Here is a 22,597-nt window from a genome sequence, read left to right on the forward strand (position 1 = left end):
TAACCAGAGCTGGTTGATCCTACGTAATTTTGTAATTATCTTTGAAGTCATTACAGTGCATAGTTCGGACCCCCTGCTTTCTTAAAGGGGGATGACAACTTCCGAAAAATGAAGAAGAGGGATAAGAATTTTTCATGAAAAGGGGGGGGTAGCAAGGAAGGGGGATACATGTTTTTTTCTTTTATAAGCATAACGTTTATAAGCATATGCAGGCTCAGTTTTTGGTACCCAAACAATGGCTCTATTGTTTGAGAACAATAGAATGCTAAGCATAATGCGAGCCTGATGTAGGGGCACATGCTTATAAATGGACACTTGCTTATAAAAAAAAACATGTAGTTTAAGAAGGGGGGCTTACTTATATATTGTAGATTATTTTTAAGGACTGTTATGAAATTTGGTCTTCCTGAAAGAAAGTTTTCTGTTAGGGGGGGGGGGGTCAGACCCCTTTCTGCACTATTCAGTGGTGCATATCCTGACCATGAAAAACTTCATTTCTTTTCGAACCAAACTGAACAGTAATGGAAACCTACCAAGCCCACTGTGGAATTGATTGACAGCATCAATAATGATCACAAATAATTTTTTTGGATATTGATATGCACTTTCGATGAGAAATTCGTGATGTTGTTGTTTCAGCTCTGAAGCATTTCCAGTAAATTCTTTGGATAGTTTCGTTTCACCCATATCTCGTCTGTATTTTCTCAGATTAATTTGAAGCCTTCGCATCATGCCTGCGTTGATATAAAGAGTAAACAATGACGAAATTCAATATTAATAAACTTTAAGATTCCAAGTCCAAGAAAAGGTGAAAATCTTTTACAAGCGTTAGCAAAAATGATTATAGAGGTAACATTATAGTTATGCATACTGCATTCAAAAACGTCCGTACGTTCGACTCAACATTAAGCCTTTAAATTTAGACCCTTACAATGCAGAGTAAATTTAGCCAAAGTTGAGTTTGCGCGAAAAATAGACCCTTACGGTGCATTTTCTTGAAAGTTTTTTACTATTTTAAGGCAAAATATGGTCAGATATTCCAAATCTTACACCCTTAAAGTGCAATTTCCCATCTTTGCTCATTTTGACAGCTGAAGGCATTCTAAACTAAGAGTTTTGGACAAATACATTGCAGATTCTTCATGTGCCCTCGGTACGGTGGTTGTTGACTGACTATAATCTCACCTTCCAAAACATTGGAACCAGGACAAGTATCAACTGCATGGATAAACAAAAAGTTATTGTTTTCTTGAAATTCCTTCAAACATAAAACTGCAACTTTGGCCAACAATCCGGACTTTCCGCAACCCGGTTCCCCATGCAGGATCATAGTATTTGCATTATTGCCACATTTTGCAGAACAGTGTTTAAAAGCCTTGTCAACAAGATCTGTTCGACCAACAAAATTTGACGCTTTCAGTTTGACGGCGTTCTCGTGTTGAATTGATTCCATCGCATACCTGGTGTAAGAAAAAGTAATAAGTAGTACTGAGTTAAGTCTGCGACCGCAGTCGGAGGCAACCTGAAGGCTCCTCTTTCGATAGCTATCTACCCGATGGTAGGGGAGGGCGCCACTCTTTCTCACTGGATTTCTCCACTTTCCCTTGATCCTTCTCTTAATTGCTGAGCATCAAGCAGAGAGGCATCGAGTACCATTTTGGGAATCTTTGGTATGACCCAGCATGGGGTTGAGCCCACAACCTTGTGCACCGTGGCTGGATGATCTACCACTGACTACGGCCGCTAAGTAGTACTGAGTAATGAGCATCTCTAATGAAGAAATTTTTGGGTATTCCCACGATAAACGGACGTATGTCAATAAAATCTAGAGAAAGATCTAAACAGTATACTTTATGACTTGCCGTTTTATGTGAGAGGTCGAAAGATCAAGGAAATGTCGGTAGTTTTTGAAATATATTTTTCAAAAATATCAAGAAAAGATATCACATTGACAGCCGATTATCAGTCAAATTTTATCAAAAATGCGTCAAGAAATAAGATATTTGAAGATACTTGTTACACTCTTACTCGCTCAGTCCGCGTTGTTTTCGCACAGACGCCGTTTTTGAAAAGTGTGCCACTCAAAAATAAAGCCAGCGCTAGATTTAAGGCATAACTTTTTCTTTCCTGGAAAAGGTGGAAGATTCTTCTCTTGTCTTCGGTAACATCTCATTGGACTTCGTGACTTGAGGTTGTTTTGTTTGTCTATTCAACAGACTTTAAATTAGCGAGCACCTCACTAAAAACCGAGATTTTTCATCTCGTTTCTTAGTGAGTTGTTTCTTAAGCCTGCCGTCCACTAGTGCTATTTTTGGTTATCGTGAAATGTAATCGCGAAATGTTATCTCATGTCTGAACTTATAATTAGTTACATGTCCACTATTAAATAGGATATTTGCGAAATAGATATCATTTCTTTCCAACTTTGTAGAAGGCTTTTTCAGCGGTATCTGGAAAATTAAAATAAGTATTCATTAAGATCCAACACCATCTCAAGAGTAGGATAGATACAGTATTTGGTTAAATCAATCAAGGGTCTCAGCAGACAACACTTTCCATTGAGTGTTTCGAAGTGGTTTTTAACAACAACGTATCCGAGTAAAACTATTTGCAATATCCGCGTAAAGTAATAGAAATTGGATGATAAAAATCGGACAAATCTGTGGATTGTATTTTTACCTTCTTCCATTCCAAGAAATTTTTCGATTTGCTCCAACAATTCTTCTTGAGTGGTTTATTTTTGTGGTCGGGATGCGACTTATCATAGAAGCATGTATAATTCCTGACGGCTTCAAATAGTTTTTCATCTTTTTTCTAAATTATTTTTGCCTCTATGGCATGTTGATAGAAAATACAATCACACTACACGTTTTTTTTATTAGAACACCTAAAATTTGGCTGAGCCTGGATGTGCTTATTTTTTAGCAATTTTCAGCCTAAAATGTTCTTAAATGCGTTCTTAATTTTTCAGACTACTCTAAATCGGCAATATCATACAAAATAAAGAGCACTTAAAAATTGGTAAAATTTGGACAACTGCTTGAAAAGAGGAAAGAATTGTAGTTTCTTGTCATTTTTTTTCCAAATTGAGGATGGGCATGTTCCTACGATGTTCTTAATTTTTCAACGAAAGTAAGCCTCAATGTTCTTATAAAATGGGTTCTAAAAAAACGTGTACACACCAAAATTCAAAAATCCTCTCATGTGATGAAGATGTTTTTATCGCAAAATGATTTTCTCTAATTTTTTCTTCGATCACATGTAATTCGATCTTGTGCAAACATTGAAATAAAAGAAATGCAGGTGGTTCTATTGTTAAAAACTATCGCGAAACAAAGGTTTCGCGATTGGATAAAATCTTGAGTGAAAACTTTTTCACTCCCTATCGTGAAATAAAATAACGCGATAGACAGGCTTATTTCGCGATAGACAGTGTCTTTGATAGATGATCATTTCGCGATAGCTAAAAAAAGCCTAGTGGACGGCAGGCTTTACTGAGTTTCACTTTGACGATTTTTGAAAAATAGAAGCCTTTCAAGTGCTTTGACGCAAATTCGATTTTTTCGCTACTGCAGGAGCTTCAAAAGTTAAAAGTGACGTCAAAAAATTGAATGTTTAGAGCCCGAAAACCCGGGCTCAAAACATTCGAAAAGTCGCAAAGTGGAAAAGACGTTAATTGCGTAGAGAAAACGCGGGTGACGTCTAGTATAGGCTAACTTTAAATGAAAATTCTTACTTATCAACCTGAGTGGTATCAACGGATGAATAATTCGATAAAATTGCCTCCATTAAATCTTCCTCAACTCGTTTTTCAAATTCCTCCAACTTCTTCACATAACCAACTCCAAAACTTTTGGCGTTCTCTCGTTTGCAAGTGATTTTTGCATTGACGAATTCGGCGTTATATTCAAACCATTTGATTTGAGGATGGTTTTGAATAAACCTGAAAAATAGGAGACAGAAAAAGTTGAAGAAATGAAGGCTAAAAATAGTTCGAAACTTCGAAACCTTTTTGGAATTGTTCAAAACACTTGGCCATTTTGGGCGAAATGAGCTAGGATTGTTTCTTTTTACAAACTATTTAATTGATCATTGCAGTGAAAAGAAAGTTATTAGGCTTTAATGTAGTTTTTCAATTCAAGGTACCCCAGAGTTTCATCTTTGGTGGGCTATAAATCCAAACAAAGAGGTTTTCGAAGACCTCGTAGCTACCTATTGAAAAAGCATGAAATCCTGAAGAAAAAAATTAGTTTTGGGTAGCACTTTCGTTTTTGAAATTCTTAATTATTTATTTCAAAAAGTTACAAAGCTCTTGGAATGAAAGCGTTTATCAATAAGAAAATATTATTTTCAAAATAGTTTGAGAAGCAATAATAAGTACACATTAGTGAATATTTTTAAGTAGATAAACCCTATCCCTACTTGTTCAAAGCATCTCTATCCTTTTCGTAAGCTGAAGCATTTTCATTCACGGTGTATTGAAATTTCAATTGCAGATCTTCCATCTCTTTTTCCACATACTCAAATTCAAAAATCCATCGAAATTCTTCAGGAAATTTTGTACCTTAAAAGAAAAATTTATTTGAAAGTTATCAGCCCCACAGATTTTATGCAAGAGATGAACGTAGTTGTTTGATGACCTTGCAAAAGGTTTTTCCAGGTTTTCAGACTCGAATGTCAATTTTTTGACGTCACTTGAAATTACTTGCAGTATATATAGAGAAAAATCGATTTACTTATCTTTTTAAAGACTCAAAATCATTTTCGTTGAGTTTAAATATACATACAATATACAATGGTAAAATAATTCTGTTTTGAAGTGCCCCCACTGACAAGAATAGTGCAATACAGAAAGCGAAGTGTGGCTAAGAGGGACACTAGGACCCGAGCGTAAGTAGAAATCGAATTTGAACACTTGAAAGGCTTTTCAAAAAATAATCAAAACGTAAAATATTGCAATGTTTTTTTGCAGCTCAGTACTTTTATTAAATGAACTAACATATTTTACCTTTCGGCATATTTGGTATATCCAACATATTTCTTTTGTAGAAGAAAACAGTAGGTGACTCGGATTTGATTTTGCCAGATTGCGAAGCTTGGATGGCTTCTAAAGATGTGATGCTGACCTTTTTACCGTAACTGTCAAATCTTTTGATCCAGTCGTATAATCTGACGAAAAGATAGACTTTAAAATATCAATGGAAAAGACTCACATAAAGTCGGAAGTCATATTATCTAAGAGGGGGGAATTTGGACGCTTCGAAATCTCATTTTTAATAACTATTTCTCTATGACATAAGGATATTTCAAACTTTTGGCGTGAGGTCAAGGAGGGCAAACGGATCCTTTCTCATAGAGTCCTTATGTGAGAGCGTGGCTATAAATCTATAAAACCCGAAATTTCTAAACGGGACACCAAAGTAACTGTGAAACCTTTTAAAGATTATGTACACAAGGAAACTACCAATATGTGCATAAAAGATCGAAAAAATTAATTTCCACCAACTTTGGCTGCTCGAATCCATTATCTGGTAAATAGTTATCCTGCACCCAACCATATCGATCTGTTCGAAGTCCTAAAAACCATGGCATGTACACAATATCGTCCCGACATTTATCGATCTGATTCAAACAAGTTTTTTGGATTTCTTCGCAATTTTTGCTCTCATCAGCTAAAACACCCCATCGAAGATCAACTGGTATTACTCGGATGAATTTTGAGGCCAATTTTCGATTGATGCTTGGAATAACACGTTGTACCTAAATAAATGGGGGAAATGCTAGACTAGATTTTAAGATAATATAGTGTATGGTTCTCCTAAAATTAGATCCCCTGATAAGGGACCTCCTCTGTGTGGCAATTCCCCTCTTTAATATAAGCACTCGCGGTTCTAAGAGCTTTCAAAGAGACCTTTAGCTTTAAAAGTCTCTGAGCGCAATCCGTTAATGAAGAACCTATAAGGTCTGATTCTATTCTAGCCCCAAAGGGTTTCATTTCCAACAATTAGGAAAATTAGAATAATTCAGTTGGCTCAGAACGTTCTTTCAACGTTCATCTAATATTCACATTATTCATATAATGTTCACATTATTCATATAACGTTACATGAACCTTGAAACAACATTGTGCGCTATTTGGGAAGAAAACCAAAATATCACCATCGGCATCCCTATAGAGATTTAAGCTAGTTGCGGTAGAAAAACCATGGTTTCTATTCTCCACTAAAGCCATGTAATCTGGCACTTTTCAAGACAAATGAAATCACATACCAAGATATCCCTTTCCGAATGTGTATCAATAAAAGTGGATGAAATGAAAAGTCTGATTTCAATCCAAGTTCCAACTTCGCGTTGTTTTGCTTTCTCTTTCATTGCTTCGTGGTGAATCAAATTTTGAGATAACCATTCGTCCAATGAAATATTTTCTACCTAAAAAAATCATCAAAGAGTTGTGTGTACAGTGGAACCTCCAATTGGCGGACACCATCGGGGAGTAGGGTTAGTGTCCGCTAATTAGAAGCGCCTGCCTTTAAAAACTTTTCATTTATGTGTACTATTAAGAAATCAAGTATGTAAAATATCGGTTCGAAGAGACGCTGGGACATGAAAGAACAAGGGAGTAATTATTCAAATGCAACAATTTAGTTTTTATGAATCATAGCAGTCTTGAGGCCCCTGTAATTTATCATTTTTACGACGTAAGCAAATTCAAACGTCTATTATAGCAATTCGTTCAATGAAACTTTGAAGTGTTTGAGAAATAAATAGTTTGGATAAATCAATCCTGTCTAATTATTTATGTCTGTGATGAATTTCACCGGCGATGTCCGCTAATTAAAAAGGAAAAATAAAGTTAGGGTTTTGGCCATTTCGTGTGAAAAGCTTTGTCCGCTAATTGGAAGGAAACTCTTTTATGAGGATTTGAGTTTTACTGTATACTTTATTGATTTCCGGCATCGAAACCACTTCCATTTTATCTTATGTATCTGTTACTGTGATCCCCCTTCCTGCTTTTTATGTTACTAACCATTCTGTTCATTCTCGCGTGTAAATTTCTTCCTTCCTATTTCTAACCTTCGTTAAACCAACTGCATTTTGCTAATTTTGAAAATGGACCACCGCCGTACTAACTGCATGAACCCCCTGCTTCATCTACCAAACTTTCGATGATTGGGCAAAGACTTTCCTAACTGAAAGTGACGCCCCCAAAATCACATAACATATGATCTACCAAACTTTCGATGATTGCTAGTCAGCAAAAATAAAAACAAAGAAATTTAAATTGATGATCCAGTCGTACCACCATAAATAGTTTATTGATATTTTAAAAAAAATTTTGATTTACGTTTGACCTAAAAATCAACTCATCAACTCGGCTTAAAAACAACAACACAAAACAGCAGTATAAAAAATGAATTGATTTACTGAAACTGGTGGTGCTTCTTCATTTACTACCGAAGGTGCTGGCAGTTCAGATGGTTTTTCGAATTGATTATTGTTTGATGGTTCAGTGTCTTGTACGGTAGGAGAAGGGTTTCTTGCAGCTTGAGATTGTGGGCTTGGTGGTTTGTTCTTCTTAGAGACAATCGATCCCATGTTCAAAACAAATTTTATAGCCAAGTGTCATAGAAAAATATTTCTTCCGGATCCAAATTTCTTGTGTATTTTTTCATTTATTATCATTTTTTGTGTATTTTTAGTTCTAAAACGATAATATTGAAAGATTTTTAGTAAAAAATTGATGCTATCGCCTGTTTCAATTTTTTAAGATTTCCATCACTTTTCTTTTCTGAAATGAAATCATCATTAAAGAAAATTGATCTTTAAACATTTCGAAAAATTAGAAAACACAGTCTCAATAACACAGAAAAACATATCCATATTTTACAGTACTAAAAGAACTAGAAAGAACATATCAGTTAGGAAACATCTGAAAAGAAACAGTGAAAATTACATATGCAAATATTAATAATTCATATCAAGTATCTAGACTAGCTTGTTAGCATTCTATGGAAAACGGCATGAAACAAAGCTATATCATTGAATAATCTATTCAAAACTTCAAAAATACAAATGGAAATAATCTCTTCATGTGACTGGGCTACTTATACCTGTTGCAAACAGTTATTGGGTGTTTTAATCTAACAATAGTAGCATTGTATTTTAAGGGGCATTTTCCATGCATATGTGTATACGTTTTTTATAAGAACAAACTATAATAAGAACGTAAGCCTTCGATGGCCAAAATCTTAAGAGCGAGCTAAGAACATTTTATGGCTTCGTGGACACCAAAACACCCAATTTCTTAGGAAAATGGACAAAAATGCTCAGAAGATGGCGAAAATAAGAACATTTTTAGGCTTAAAAATCACAATGTTAAGAACATTCGAGGGCTTCCAAAATTTTGGATGCTCTTATAAAAAAACTTGTATACGTTTAAGAACAAACTATAATAAGAGCGTAAGGCTTCGATGGCCAAAATAATTAAGAACATTTTAAGGCTTCACAGACTCCAAAACACCTTATCTTAGGAAAGTGTACCACAATATGATGAATATAAGCACAAGGATACTTTTAGGCGTAAAACTCAAAAAGTTAAGAACATCCGAGGGCCTCCAAAATTTTGGATGCTCTTATAAAAAAAACTTGTATACGTTTAAGAACAAACTATAATAAGAGCGTAAGGCTTCGATGGCCAAAATAATTAAGAACATTTTAAGGCTTCACAGACTCCAAAACACCTTATCTTAGGAAAGTGTACCACAATATGATGAATATAAGAACAAGGATATTTTTAGGCGTAAAACTCAAAAAGTTAAGAACATCCGAGGGCTTCCAAAATTTTGAATGCTCTTATAAAAAAAACTTGTATCAATTAATGAAAAAGAGTGAGCGAGATGTTTCTGTCCATCTTCATTAAAGACACTTTCTTAATGCAATTTTTATAAGAACAAGAAGCCCAAGGGCATGAAGGCCCAGCATTAAAAGTTTTGTTTCTAAATAAGAGTGATAAAGTTTGCTTAAAATCATCAATTATAGTTTACAAGCTTTTTTATATTGAATTGGCACGAATGTGGAGCAAGATTGGTCAGAAAGAGGAAGAGAAAAACATTTTTTTGCTTATATTAGCACAATATAACAAACTGATATGAAACATGTGTCTAACATGAAATGGGAACACTTATTTATGTAAAAATAAAACTTTTGAAAAATCTTTAACAAACATGATTGTGTTAAAGCTCTAACTAAAGGGAGCAAAAACAAATGCTAAAAAGTAAAATTAAAAAGAAACTAGCCTCGAAAAAATTTTCCCGCAACCACAGCGGCTGCAACCTCAACAGCAGCACTCAAAAAATGCAAAATTTATATATAAAAATGTCCATAAAAACTGAACAATTTGGAGTTATTGGCTGAAATTTTGTACAGTGACTCACTTTCAGATGCAGATCATAATTCAGTAAGTGTTTTTCCCAAAATGAGGCTATTTCAAGATGGTGTCTGACAGGGTGGCGCCGATAAGCCCTTTTGACCGTTTTGGACTGAAATGGCTTAATTTTCTTAGATAAATGTATCTATAATGTCCTTATTGTTTATTTTTTTAACCATTATGATATGCTGAAATTGTGTACAAAATTTGAGCTTTTTAGTTCAATTTTACCAGGAGAAACAGGCAAAAGAAACTTGCAAAATCAAACAAAACCGCAATACAAGCTGCAACATGGAGAATGCTCAATATGCCTTGCGACAACTTTTTCAAAACAGTAGATTTGAGCCCGGCTCGAACCACTAAAGTTATTTGTCAGTGATTCTGAGCCCGGCATGTGCTACCAAGCCGCTGCAAAAATTTGAAATTACAAACTCCTACCCCTTCCGTGAGATTGGGTAACTTGCATCAGTGAAGGCTAACATGCATAGCCCTCAAATGACTGACCAATCAAAGCAGCAAAATTTCAAAACAAATGAACTACGCAGCTTCGCTCGCAGCTCTACTCTACCATTTTTGTTTTGATTTCACTTTGTATTTTAAGGACCAGACAGGTCGTTCATTTGAGGGCTATGCATGTTAACCTCCACTGAACTGACGCAAGTTACCCGACTTCACGGTATATTGTACAAAAAATTTACAGTGGGAAATTTAATTTATCGCTGTCCTCACTTACTAAAATAAAAACCATATTTCTGAACTTGCGTTTTCTCTTAAAGAGTGTGACCGTTGAAAGAATTTGTTTGGTTTTCAAATTTGTTGAACGGAATTTTTGTCGAATTTTTCTAACATTTCTTGTTGTCAAACTTGTTGAACTGAGTTTTGGTCGAATTTGTCGAGCATTTCCTGTTGCCAAAGTTTAAGCGAAACCTAATCGAATACTCACAATTTTAGTGCAGTAACCTTTGAAAATTTTGATTAATTATGTCGTCTGGTATGTACTGATGTAAACTAAAAAAACTGAGCATGATCGAGACTCCTTTAAAAAAGCTCAACAAATATAAAATTTCACCATAATCTTATGCAGAAAAAGTATCAAAATGTCCAACAATACAAATAGAGGCTATTCTAGTCAACCTCTTGCTGTTTGAATAAATTTTTTTGTCGAATATAAAAGCCTGATGAACACACATTTCGCACACGATAAGTTAATAATTATTCTGATAAAATGCCTGATTCCTCTTAATCATCAAGGAGATAGCAAGAGAGTAGTAAACATTACATAAGAGAACATACCTGTAATAATCTGGTTGGTGTTTGAACCTTCATTTTGAACAATAATGAGAAAACATCGATGAAAACCCTCAAGCAAAATCAGTGTAAAAAACGTAACTTTCAAAATAGTCTTTAAAAACTTTTAGGTCAATAAGTATGAGCATCCACTTCTGTGGGTGCAAGTCAGAGCTACACTTAACTGTAAACAGTAAACTTTCCTTTATAAGTCTCAAGGTCCATAAAGAAATCAAAACATTGACCGACAACCAAAATGTGATTCTCAGGCGCCATCTTGGATTCCGTTCGGAGCAAATAAACCCACGGCCGCAGTAGAATCGATATTCTTTACAGCACGCAGCCTAAGACGACCTGAGCAAATCGATTAAATTTTATGCGAATGCCCCCGATTGAATCGCACCAAAAGAGCAACCATGGCACGGACAGGAGTGAAAGAAGACAGAAAAACAGAACACGGCACGGACTGCGGACAGACAGGACAGGACAGACACACGGAAAGTTCCTCTTGAAAGGCCCCTTCGCTAGCGCTGGGCCAATAATGAGAATTAATCAACAAGTCAACATAAAAAAACATCTTGAAATTTGACTGACTGACTGACTTTAAAAAATGGGGAAAGTTAGTAAACAAAACATATTATATTGCATTTGAGAAATAAAAAAAGACCTCATTTTGCTAAAATTCAACAGTACCAGACAATATCAAAAAATATAAAGAAAAAACATAACCCGAAGATCAGCATCCTTCTTAGTTTTTAAATAAAAAACAACAAGAAAGTGTTCAGCGTTTTGAACGCTGTTTTGAATAATTGTAAAATCTTAGATTCGAATGATAATTGGTCACAATTGGCCTTTTTAGAAGCATTTTACATAAAAAAACTAAAGCCAAAGATTAATGACGGGTTGAAAGCTACAAAAGAACTTCAATTGTTTGGATAGGCCCCTGACAATTGACACTATTTTGTTCTTTTCATTCAGTCATTTTTTAGCTTTTATCAATTTTATTTCCCTTGTACATTTTATAACTCATTGACGTTTTTAATTATCATTTTACTGCTGTACAGATTTTTAGAATAAAAAGTAGATTTTTGAAATGTATTTACTTTATAGTTGACAATGATGAGATAGAAGTCATCAAAATATTCCAAATTATGAATACTTTATTGTTGTTCTTTATTTAAAAACTAAGAAGGATGCTGATCTTCGGGTTATGTTTTTTGCTAAAATTGTTTCTGCTTTTATGAGAAAATCATCGAAATAACCTACATGTTATCCCTGGATACTTACTGGAAAATTCTTTAGAAAATGGCCTAATTTTTCATTGAAATAGACAAATCACTTACCCCATTGGAATGTTAGAACAAAAAAGGAAATACACAGTTGGAGTAAAAACGCCAAGTATCAACTTAAGGAAATAACCTTTTCATACTTGACTTTTTCAAGAAGAATTATCGAAAAAACAGATAGTTGACACAATGACGTGTACTACTGTTGTGGAAATTCATTTGTCTTTAAAAGTATGAGAGCACTGTTACATTTTTAACAATTTCTCAGCACCCACTTTATGCTATTGTATATACAATGTTGGAAATTGAGAGAAGGAGTTGGGCTATGATAAATAAGTTGAAAAAAACGGTGAAGGAAGAATTTTTGGGATCATTATCCACAGAAGCAGCACTACTAGTCTATGAGAAAACAGTCGTTCTTACTCTGGTATACAACCTGGAATGCTGGACAAGGATTGACAAAAGAGAGATGGAAGAGCTAGAAAAGGTGCAAGCAAGGATACTTAAGGCCATTCTAAAAATGCCATCATCAACTCCTTACTTAGGCATCCTAAAAGAGACTGGGATATGGCCTATTGAGAAGAAGGTGGTATACCACAGAATGATGCTATATCAAAATCTGATAACATCAGCCAAAGAAAGACTAGGAAGAGTGTTGATTGAGGACCAGGAGTTTAGCAAGACTACAAAGGACAATTGGGCATCAGAAACGAGAAGAATTGCAAGAGGAATCGGGTTACATTTAGACATGGCAAGAGAATGCAAGAAAGAGCTCTGGAAAAAGACAGTAAAGAGAAAGATTGTGGAAGAGATCGAAAGAGAGCTAGATGAGAACGAAATGAGAAAGATGACAAAGGTTTGAAAGAAAAGGATATATAAGGAAAATGGGATTAAAGGAAGCTAGTGAAAGAATGAGAAGAAGACTTGGGATGATTGATGTTGGTAACAATTTTAGAAGGAAGAGAATATGCAGGTTATGCAGGGGGGGGTGAAGCAGTTAGTACAAGACATCATGCCGGTTAGTACCGTGGTGGTGTGCCATATGAATTGGATAAAATCACTTAGTACTCAGATGTACTAACTGCAAAAAAGGGTGGCCAAATTTTGGTATTAATTGTGTAAAAAATAGGATTTTGTGAGAAAATTAAAAAAAAAAGACCATATTTTACCAAAAAATTTTTTTGGGAAGTAGATTTTTTTTTCAAATTTTCGAAATTTGTTTTTTAAATCTTAAAAACAATTTGCTGGTTGCAATAGAAATTTGATTTTCTAAAATGTTGTTTTTTCCTATTGAAAGCTATGGATATTGAATCATTTTTAAGATATTAAATTTGATTTTATTTGATTTTATTGAATTTATGAAGGTCAAAAGCCTTTTTCAAGGCTAAATTCAGTTAGTACTAACTGTACTAAGTGTACCAAGGTGGTGGTGTTACTAACTTCTTCCGAGAAAGCAGTTAGTAGGCATGATGTCTTGTACTAACTGCTTCACCCCCCCCCCCTGGGCTATGTGAGAAAATAGAAAGCACTGAACACCTGATAGAATGTAGCAGAACAACAGCTCACGTTGAATTGACAGTAAAATGCTTGAAAAAAACTGACAACCTGAATGTTATTTAGCTGAAGAAGGTGCTTGTTGATGTGAAAACTGTTAACAAAGAGGGCGATCGAAAGATTCAAGATTCAAGATTATATTGTACGGAAAAGGCTTTCTCCAGGTTTTTTCAATCCAAGGATTAAACTACGAGGGCGGTTCCGCCCACTTGTTTTCCTTTTGACGTTGAGCCTCGAGGATACTTTAACAATAAAAGAGATTTTAAAATTAATGTTACAATGTATATTTTAGATAAATAGGAAATACTCAACAAAATTAGGTGATTTTAAACGAATCTTTAACAGATTATCATTTCTTTCTGTTCTTGTCTTTTCTAGTGCAAATCACGCCAAAAAAGAATACATTTCTGCTTTTACTTTCACTTTCGCTTTTGTGTTGAGTGAATATCAGAATAGACATACTTCTTAGCTGATTCCATTTCGTCTGGATTCGGACTGTTTTGCAGTCAGACCTGAAAGTGCCAAACTGGTGAGATTTACCCTGCCTATTTGCTATTGTTTTTTATCCTTAAAGGTTTTCTACGGAAATAAAAGGAGCTTATTTTAGCCAGTCTCTTCATGCTGAGTCAGATAGATTAAAGCTACTTTTTTACGCAACGATATCCTGCAAACAAATGAAAGATCGAAAGTTGTTTTGAGATGTGACCTCGCATTCTATTGCTTTTTTAAACAAAATAATAACAAAGTTTATTTCGAGCAAATTTTACAATCGAATGTTTTGATTATAAGATAGAAAACGTTCTAAGCTTGCCATCTTCTGTGATTCAGTTGCCTAACGAGGTAAAAAGATCTACAAGGGAGCGGAACCCACCTAGATCCGTGCACCACCGGATAGGCTACTTCCCGGAAATTTTACCGGACCTCAAACACTGACCCATTTACATGTGCGGAAGTTTTTTTGCTTTAGCATATAAGCAAGGCCTTAAAAATTGAAATACTGTCTCAGGAATTCAATGACAAAATTTGGTTGGTTGATATTCTGGCTGCCGCACGTTACCAATTGGCCATTTTGTCTCATTTTAAGTTTTCAAGTTTCTAATTAATTGTCTTGGGAACTTGAACTTGATTCAGGTAACTCTCCATCCTTGTTGTTTCAAATACATCCTGTAGATGACTGATGTTGTTTGTTCTGAAAGCTTGATTTCCTAGTGTGACTAACTGTAAAAGTAAGGCAATCAAAAATATGTTTCATTCGGGTTCTAAAACATCTTCAAATCCAGTCGGTCAGTCGGTCGGTAGTAAATCTTGTTGGATTTAAGATCTAGTAAATCATGATGAATCAAACAGAATCTTATGCTGCCATCTTTAATTTGCCAAACTAAATGTGCCCGTGCATGTGTTAACCCTAAAGCATAGATATAGGGCCTATTTGTTTCATCACTATTTTTGCTATGTTTACTACAAGTGCACTCGATTCAATTTTTTCTGTCCAGATCTGTAGCACTTTTTAAACTTGCAAACTCCCTTTTAGCAAAAATAGTAAAAACATCAACCTTCTGCAAGCAAAGCAAAGTTTGCAATTTCTTCAGATCTTTAGATTAAAAAGTTAGAAAAGTTGTATGTTTAAATATTTTATGGTTTTTTTTGGAGTTTTTTATTTTGTAGCTAGCTATTTGAATTTTTTATTTTGTAGCTAGGCTGGACTTAAAAAATTGTTAGTTTGCCGTCACCCGACCCTAGATTTTGGAGGTGGGTTGGTCGCGGTCGGTCGGAAATTTATTTTATTTTGACGATTTATGAAATTTCCGTACATGGAAGGGTTAAAGCAGTTTGTTTATATTTAGATAATTTTGAATGGAAAACAGAAGAGCACTAGCAGGGAATCCACGATTCTTATGCTTGAGACAGACAAGATACGAGTTTTGATTTGATTGTTTGAAGTTTTTGAAGAAAAAAAAATTCTTCTTTAAAATGGCAATAAATTTTTTTGGGTCGGCAGGTTTTTAAGGTAGGGTCGGTCGGGTGACGGCAAACCAACAATTTTTTAAGTCCAGCCCTATATATTGGAATTTTTTATTTTGTATTTGAACCGTACATATATGTGAGTTGACAGAAGGACACAGAAAGGGTATGTGCAATTTTCACCATGGCTGATGATATTGAAATAGCAAACGATAAAAGAGAACTTTCCAATGTTTGTAGACTCTGCTGCAAGAAGATAGGAAAATCTGCTTCATATCTCAACCCAAAGAAATGCGCAGAGGAAGACATATACATACATTGCAATCTTAAAAATCTGAGTGAGTGAGTGGCCACTCATGAAATATTTACATATAAAGATATTTGATCAATCGGGCTATACATAGTAGCGACCGTAGTAAAGTGGTAGAGCATCTGGCTACGGTTCGCAAGGTTGTGGGTTCAACCCCCACCCGGGTCATACCAAAGATTCCCAAAATGGTACTTGATGCCTCTCTGCTTGATGCTCAGCAACTAAGAGAAGGATCAAGGGTAAGTGGAGAAATCCAGGGAGAAAGAGTGGCGCCCTCCCCTACCTTCGGGTAGATAGCTATCGAAAGAGGAGCCTTTGGGTTGCCTCCGACTGCGGTCGCAGACTTACTTATACATAGTTACTGTTTGGCCAGTACACTCAAGGTTGTCAGTTTACTCTGGCTAAGGTTAACAGGAGATGAATTTAACAGGCAAAGGGACAACTAACCTATTGTGACAGATTGTGATTTTATTTTGAAATAAGTGAAAAAATTATAGTGAAGATTTGATTCTGACCTTGGATTACATAAGGGTGTTTTTAATATATTTTTGCCAGTTAAAAAAAGTTTTTCTGGGAAGAGAAGAAATGTGTGGGTTTTTCACTGCAGTTTTGCACACTTTCTTGAGGTACACAAACAAATTGTATTTGACTACATTTAGTTTGCGGGCCAGCACCTGCCAGTCAAGTACTGGTGACTGGTCATAGAAACTGCACGACAATCTCAAAAATGATTCTATTTTGTTTTAGTTCTCTTCCAAATGGAAATTGCCTGTACAGTTTCATTTCTCTCCATCTTGTGGAAACAATTCTTTGATGGATACACTTTGATGCCTCGCACGTGTGCAGAACTTTTCCTGAATTGTAAGTATTATTCTCAGAACCAAAAAAAAACATCCAAGAAGTTAGTAGATTTGGCTCATGAAGCATTGCGGTTGGCGGTTACCCAGTCAGCTGGTTATTATATAAGGTTAATTTCATTGGTCGTCCAGTTGTCAGTTGACTTAGATTTTGTTGTTTGTGTTTTGTATTTGTTAATGTAGGTGTAGCTTGCAAAGATCCTAATTCCCATTTTCATTTTATACTTTCACACTGTCCAGTAGCCCCTAGATCAATGGATTATTTTGCACCTTCACGTGGTTGGTACAAAATCTTTGTAAACACTGACAAAGTCTGCTAATAAGATGAGTGAAACCATCATTAACTCAAAGGAAACAATGGAATGAATAGAATGGAATAATTTAATCAAATTGATGATGTGTATATACCTAACATTTAGTTTCTTGGAAGTTTTTGGATTCAAAATTCTCCCTGCAAACTGGATATCAATATTGTCATATGTAAATCCTCTCTGGAAAGTACATCTTGATTTGATTTTGATATGCAATTGCCAATGTAAATGAATTTTTTATGTATTATAATGTATATAGTACAGAATTTTATGAAATGACAACTGAATTTTGGGGCTAGACTAATGTGTAATTTTTGAGTTTTGTGTTTCACTATAATATGTTTACTTTCCCAGGTGCTTTTAGTCAGGAAGAATCAAGTCAAAGTTTTTTATTGTAGGTAATCTGCTTGAAATTATTTAAGTCACCTTTTGGCAGAAATAAGATGAATAAATTTGACATAATAAAAATCAAAATTATATTCCAAAATTTTGAACAGTTTAGTAAATATTATCTATATATTATTAGCGGTGCTTTGTGTGTCTGTGTGTCACCACTTTCGTTTTCGCTTTGTTTGTGTTTTAAAATTATGACTTTTAGTCTCTTGCTCCACAAATTTGTTCCATTGGATTCGCGCCATTTGCAAAAGATCGGATAGATCTTGGTTTAGACTTTATTCAGCCTTTGTTTTGAAATTTAAGGCCCATCTACATTTTATCAATTTAAATTTCTGCCCAGAGTTGTCTTTTTCTCTCCTCTTCTTTTGTTTTAAATGTTTTCGAATGTATTTAACGATCGTATTTATAAATGACATTCGAATTCTTTTCAAAACAAAACAATTTCATTTCATAGAAAAGAATATTTCAAAGTAAATCAAAACATAAAAATCAAAAAGTTTGTGGACAACAATCAGCATTCAAAGGGCGATATCGAGCATAAGAAAAAATTAGTTTACTTCTTTCTTCTTATAAAAATATTCAAGTCGTCGTTTAGTCTGTCATTTTTTATGTTTAAATTCGAAAAATTATGCCAAGGGTTTAAAAAAGCAACTTTAAATTGTCTTTTTTTTTTTCGACCTGATAAAAAACAAAGAGTTGCACTATTCTTTGTGACCTTCCCACGTTTTCCTGAAAAATTGTCATTTAAACTGGACGGCATATTTAACGCGAGCGAAGCGAGAAAAATAACTACCTGCAGAGTCGTTTCAAACGACACTGGTACAGTAAACGATGCTTTTTCTGATAACTTTTGACTTAACAAAAAATTATGTCACGGGGGGACAGTACACGATTCAAATATGGTTGAAAGATAAGACACCCGGGGAAGGTTAGAGTTAAAACGTTTGTAGAGATTTCTTCTTTTTTTTTGATCGCTTTTTTAAGCCAGCTTCAACATCCAAAGGACTTTTAGTGCGTTCAGCTACAGCTTAACCGGCGTGCGACGCCGGGTACCGGCTAGTTATTGTTATTGCTATTATGACGATCAGATAAAGATTTTTGTACAATTTTTTAATGTTTTCTTTTGTGTGCTATTGTATTATTTTGCTATCATTTTTCACTTTGTGTAAAGTTCAAAAAGTTTTTTAAAAAAATTCATGATAGTTTATCATTTTTGTCACTGATATAATGAATTGCCAATGTTTTACTCCTTTTTCCTTCCCTTCTCCTTTCCTTCATTTTAGAGGCCACTCTTATTTGTTTCTTAAAACACTTTAGCCCAAAAAACTATCTTAGTTTTACCAGCTTCATTTTTTGTTTAAATGAAATGAATTTTAATTCTTTATCTCTGGTTCATGGTTCATTGGGAATTGAATTGAATACGTGCAATGTTAGACTTCCTTACTATGTTTGAAGAGAGAAAATTTGTAAAATGAAGAAGCATTCTGATTAGTTAAAGATCAGAGATGCCGCTTTCATTAGCCTTTTATTACGCCAACATACATCGTTCGTTTCAATAGACCTTTTTTTAAAGAGGCAGCCCTGTTGAATAATTATGTACTTCAGCATAAAAACAATGATACAGCCATGCATAATTACTGTATCATGCATATTTTAAAAATTATGCATGGCTGTATCATTGTTTTTTTATGCTGGAGTACATAATTATTCGCCCCGGTTGAAATTGCTTAGGGATTTCAAGGGGTTCAGAATTCTCTAATTCGGGCAAAGGCATGGTTTAACGGGCAATCCATTTTTACGGAATCTTCTTCTACGATAAATTTTGAGTAAAACTGCCCTAGGCTTTTGAAATTCAACAGAGCTTTCGGAAGGAATTATGTGTCAAAAATATAGGAAATTTTAAAGCGTGCAATTACAGTTTAAGTTTTTGTCCCCTCCAAATAAAGAAGAGGATGTTGTTGAAAAATGGTACGCTGCAGTTTACAGAGGAGACAAAATGCCAATGCTTTTCATTGGAAAAGCAATTAAAAGATTTTTAGAGGACAAAGATGGACCAGTAGAAAGTCTATTAATTTGTTGCTTGAAACCTAAAGTTGGTTCAGGAACAGTATTGGAAGAACCTCCACAACACCGACGTGATGAGTGGAATTTTGGAATATCGGACTTAATCTATGGTCCTGTTACCGTTACATACAAGGGCTCAAACTCTTTTGATGTGCCAGATTATAACAAAATTAAAGAACATTTTAAGATTGTTGGAAGTATGAATAGAGCAGAATTGCTATGAAAGAAACTTATTTGTATTCCCTAAAGCTAGTTGTATTGATCATTGTTAAAATATTTCGTTGAAAGTTTTATTTCTGTTCATGTTGTATTAAAAATTAAAGAACATTTTAAGATTGTTGTTGGAAGTATAATAGAGTAGATTGTTATGAAACTATTGATATTTATTATTACCTAAAGCTAAGTTGTATTGATTTCATGTTAAAATATCTTGTTGAGAACCCTTATCATATATTTTTGTTCATATTGTATTTTATAAGATGATTTCTATTCGGATAATGGTATTTCATTGTCATGTACCTCAAAACCCACAATTAGTTATTTCTTGTTTTCATAGGGTTTTTTTACTTGAAAGGCCTCATTTGTCCTTTTAAAGAGTATAGGAGATGGTATAATGATGATCTGATCTGATATTTAGCTTTTTCAAGCATTTTTCAAAATTTCGACTTATGTACCTCAAAAACACAATTTCTTCATTCTTTTGGTAATGTATTTTAGTAGTGCATTGTCAGTGAATGAAGGAATTAAAAGACATTTTTGTTCCTTGGGTTCATACTCCTTATACAGAAGATACTTTTGAACCACCAGATGCAAACTTATGTTCAAGAACTTGGTCAAAAATCTGCAATTTGTTCAGATTTTTGCAAAAATTGAAGGAGAAAAGTTGCAGAATTAGCTAATTTGAGGTGACTTGTTTGAGTAAATCGAATATGTTTGCATTAAAAGTTCGAGAGAATTTATTAAGCATACCAGAAATGTAATTGTCAGCTTGGTAAAATCCATGTGTTTTCATTATGTAAACGAAAATTCTTACACATAGTTGTGACGTCGAAAAAGTCAAAACGGTAGAGAACATCGTAAATTCCTTGTCAATTAAGTAGTATAAAAAAACGAATCAATCGTAACCGGCATAGCAGGTTTTGTTTTCCCAGAGGAGAACTAAAAACGGCACATTACATTTAATGCGTGAGTGACTTTTTAAAGCTAAATATTTACATTTCTTTACATAATGGACATAATTCTGTAACTTTTTTGTTACATTGTTTTATATGTAATTGATTTTCAGTTCATTTACTCCCAAGATAATTACTTCGTGCACTTTTAACGACTTTCAAATCAATAATCACTGTTTGTTACAATTCATTGCACATCGTGTCTTTTAGACGATTCCAATTTCATATAACTTGAGCTCCACCGCAGATGATTGAAAAAGTCAATTCTTCAGGTGCTTCAACTTCACAAACTTCGCCAATCCTGGTGGTGATAAGATTTATATGAGAGGAATCGTCACGAAAAGCGGGAATAACTTATCGAAAAATGGAGATTCCCAAGATTGGCGAAGGCTAAAGAAAATCTTGGTTAAAGAAAATCTCTTTGATCTTTCTTTTTTTTCTTTTGTTAATTGCTTGCGTCATTGATGACTTGCGAGGTATTTCTGATAATGAAAACACACGGATTTTACCAAGCTGATTGTTACACTTCTGATACATACATATGAAAATGTAAAAGGTGTTAAGTGAAAATGTGGTTTTTGAGGTACCACGTGTTTCTGAGGTACATCTACCTGTACACACTTACCGCAAAAGCCGTCCACCCGTCAATCTTGCTTAACGCTTACCGCCCGTTTCAGAACAATTTCGATAAGCGTGTAATTACACGCTTAAAAATTCTGCCATTTTGATAACCGTGCAATTGCGCGCTTACGGCCTCGGAACATAAGCGTGCAATTGAGAGGATTTCCCAGACTGTATGTAGACCTGGAAAGACTTGTGATTTGATAAAACATTGAAATATAAACGAAAACTTTTAGATAATGAATATGATAATTTAAAATAAAATGTTATAATTCAGCATTTTAAATAAAGCTAAAAAGAAAATAGTGAATAAATAGATTTTACCTTGATTGAACACGAACCACCCGCCCTGACTGACCCGAGTTGATTAGAAAATAGAATTTTGACACCCTACCCTGGCCTTCATTCCACAAGATTGAAATGGAAAACATAGTTTAAAAAAATGAGAATACCTTGCCAGGTTCTTTGGTTTCCTATTATTTCTTGTTGGCTGCTTCTGACTACACATTTAACACATAGTATTTTTGACTGATTTTGACTGCTTTTTATCCGCCATTTTGAAACAAAGTGAAAGTAGATGTGATTACCCCGACGCAACGCCCTAATTAGGCACTAACTCGAAATTCACGACGCCCGCATTCGGTCGGCTCCGCCCCGACGGGTATGGGTGGTGTTAACCATTGAGTTTTAAGCCCGAAGGGCTAGAGGTCAATCTGCTCTTACCTTTCTCAGGCAAGAAAAATTGAAGCCTTAAAATATGCGCCGTATTTTTGATGACGGATTGAATCTAGCTATTCCTTTGTTTTCGAGTGATATATTTTTCAAAAGTAAGCGGTAAATTTTAGTTTCAATCTGTCATTTGTGTAAAAACCAGGCGGGTCGCTCAAGGCTGCGCAACTTTGGTAGGATTTGTTGGCTTCAAATCCTACCAAAGAGATCGACTTCTAGCCCTTCGGGCTTATACTTCATTGGTGTTAACCCTTTCCAGACGCATGATTTCACGGCTATATGACGCGAACAAAAATTTGATTTTTGACTGGCTTCACTAAAGCAATAGAACGTGATTGATAAAAGATATCACGATAAGTAATACCTCATTTTTTCACATGTAATAGACGTTTTGAAATACCAAAGAAAGTTTTTGATGAATATGGCTGGCAGTGACACCGAAAAATCGGCAGATTTTTTTTCGGAACAGCAAAACTTTTGACTTTGAATAAAGAAATAGATTAAAAGGCATTTGCTTTGCGCCTTGAACTTTGAATATGATTTAGAGAATTGAATTACTGACTGGGTAAAAAAAATTTCATGTCATAAGCTTTCCAAGAACCTGAGTAAAGTGATTTTTCG

At 34.7% G+C, this 22,597-nt stretch overlaps 2 protein-coding genes across 3 annotated transcripts in view; both read right to left on the bottom strand.

Moving 5' to 3' along the window:
* Nucleotides 1-21,720, bottom strand: part of LOC136817584 (telomerase protein component 1-like) — a 33,348-nt gene extending 11,628 nt beyond the window's left edge. For both annotated transcript variants that reach the window (XM_067073908.1, XM_067073909.1), the window contains exons 1-9: nt 21,700-21,720; nt 7,426-7,702; nt 6,271-6,429; nt 5,507-5,760; nt 5,009-5,169; nt 4,423-4,564; nt 3,737-3,943; nt 1,186-1,460; nt 534-734 (exon numbers count right to left, since the gene is read on the bottom strand). In XM_067073908.1, coding sequence (XP_066930009.1) covers nt 534-734; nt 1,186-1,460; nt 3,737-3,943; nt 4,423-4,564; nt 5,009-5,169; nt 5,507-5,760; nt 6,271-6,429; nt 7,426-7,596 — 1,570 coding nt within the window. In that variant the 5' untranslated portion in view covers nt 7,597-7,702; nt 21,700-21,720. The remainder of the gene's footprint in view (nt 1-533; nt 735-1,185; nt 1,461-3,736; nt 3,944-4,422; nt 4,565-5,008; nt 5,170-5,506; nt 5,761-6,270; nt 6,430-7,425; nt 7,703-21,699) is intronic.
* LOC136817585 (telomerase protein component 1-like) overlaps nt 1-22,597 on the bottom strand; it is a 108,715-nt gene that overhangs the window by 42,581 nt on the left and 43,537 nt on the right. The gene's annotated exons all lie outside the window — the stretch shown is intronic.

Source organism: Clytia hemisphaerica, unplaced genomic scaffold (assembly GCF_902728285.1).
Source record: "Clytia hemisphaerica strain Z4C2 unplaced genomic scaffold, Clytia hemisphaerica genome assembly, whole genome shotgun sequence".
NCBI lineage: Eukaryota > Metazoa > Cnidaria > Hydrozoa > Leptothecata > Clytiidae > Clytia > Clytia hemisphaerica.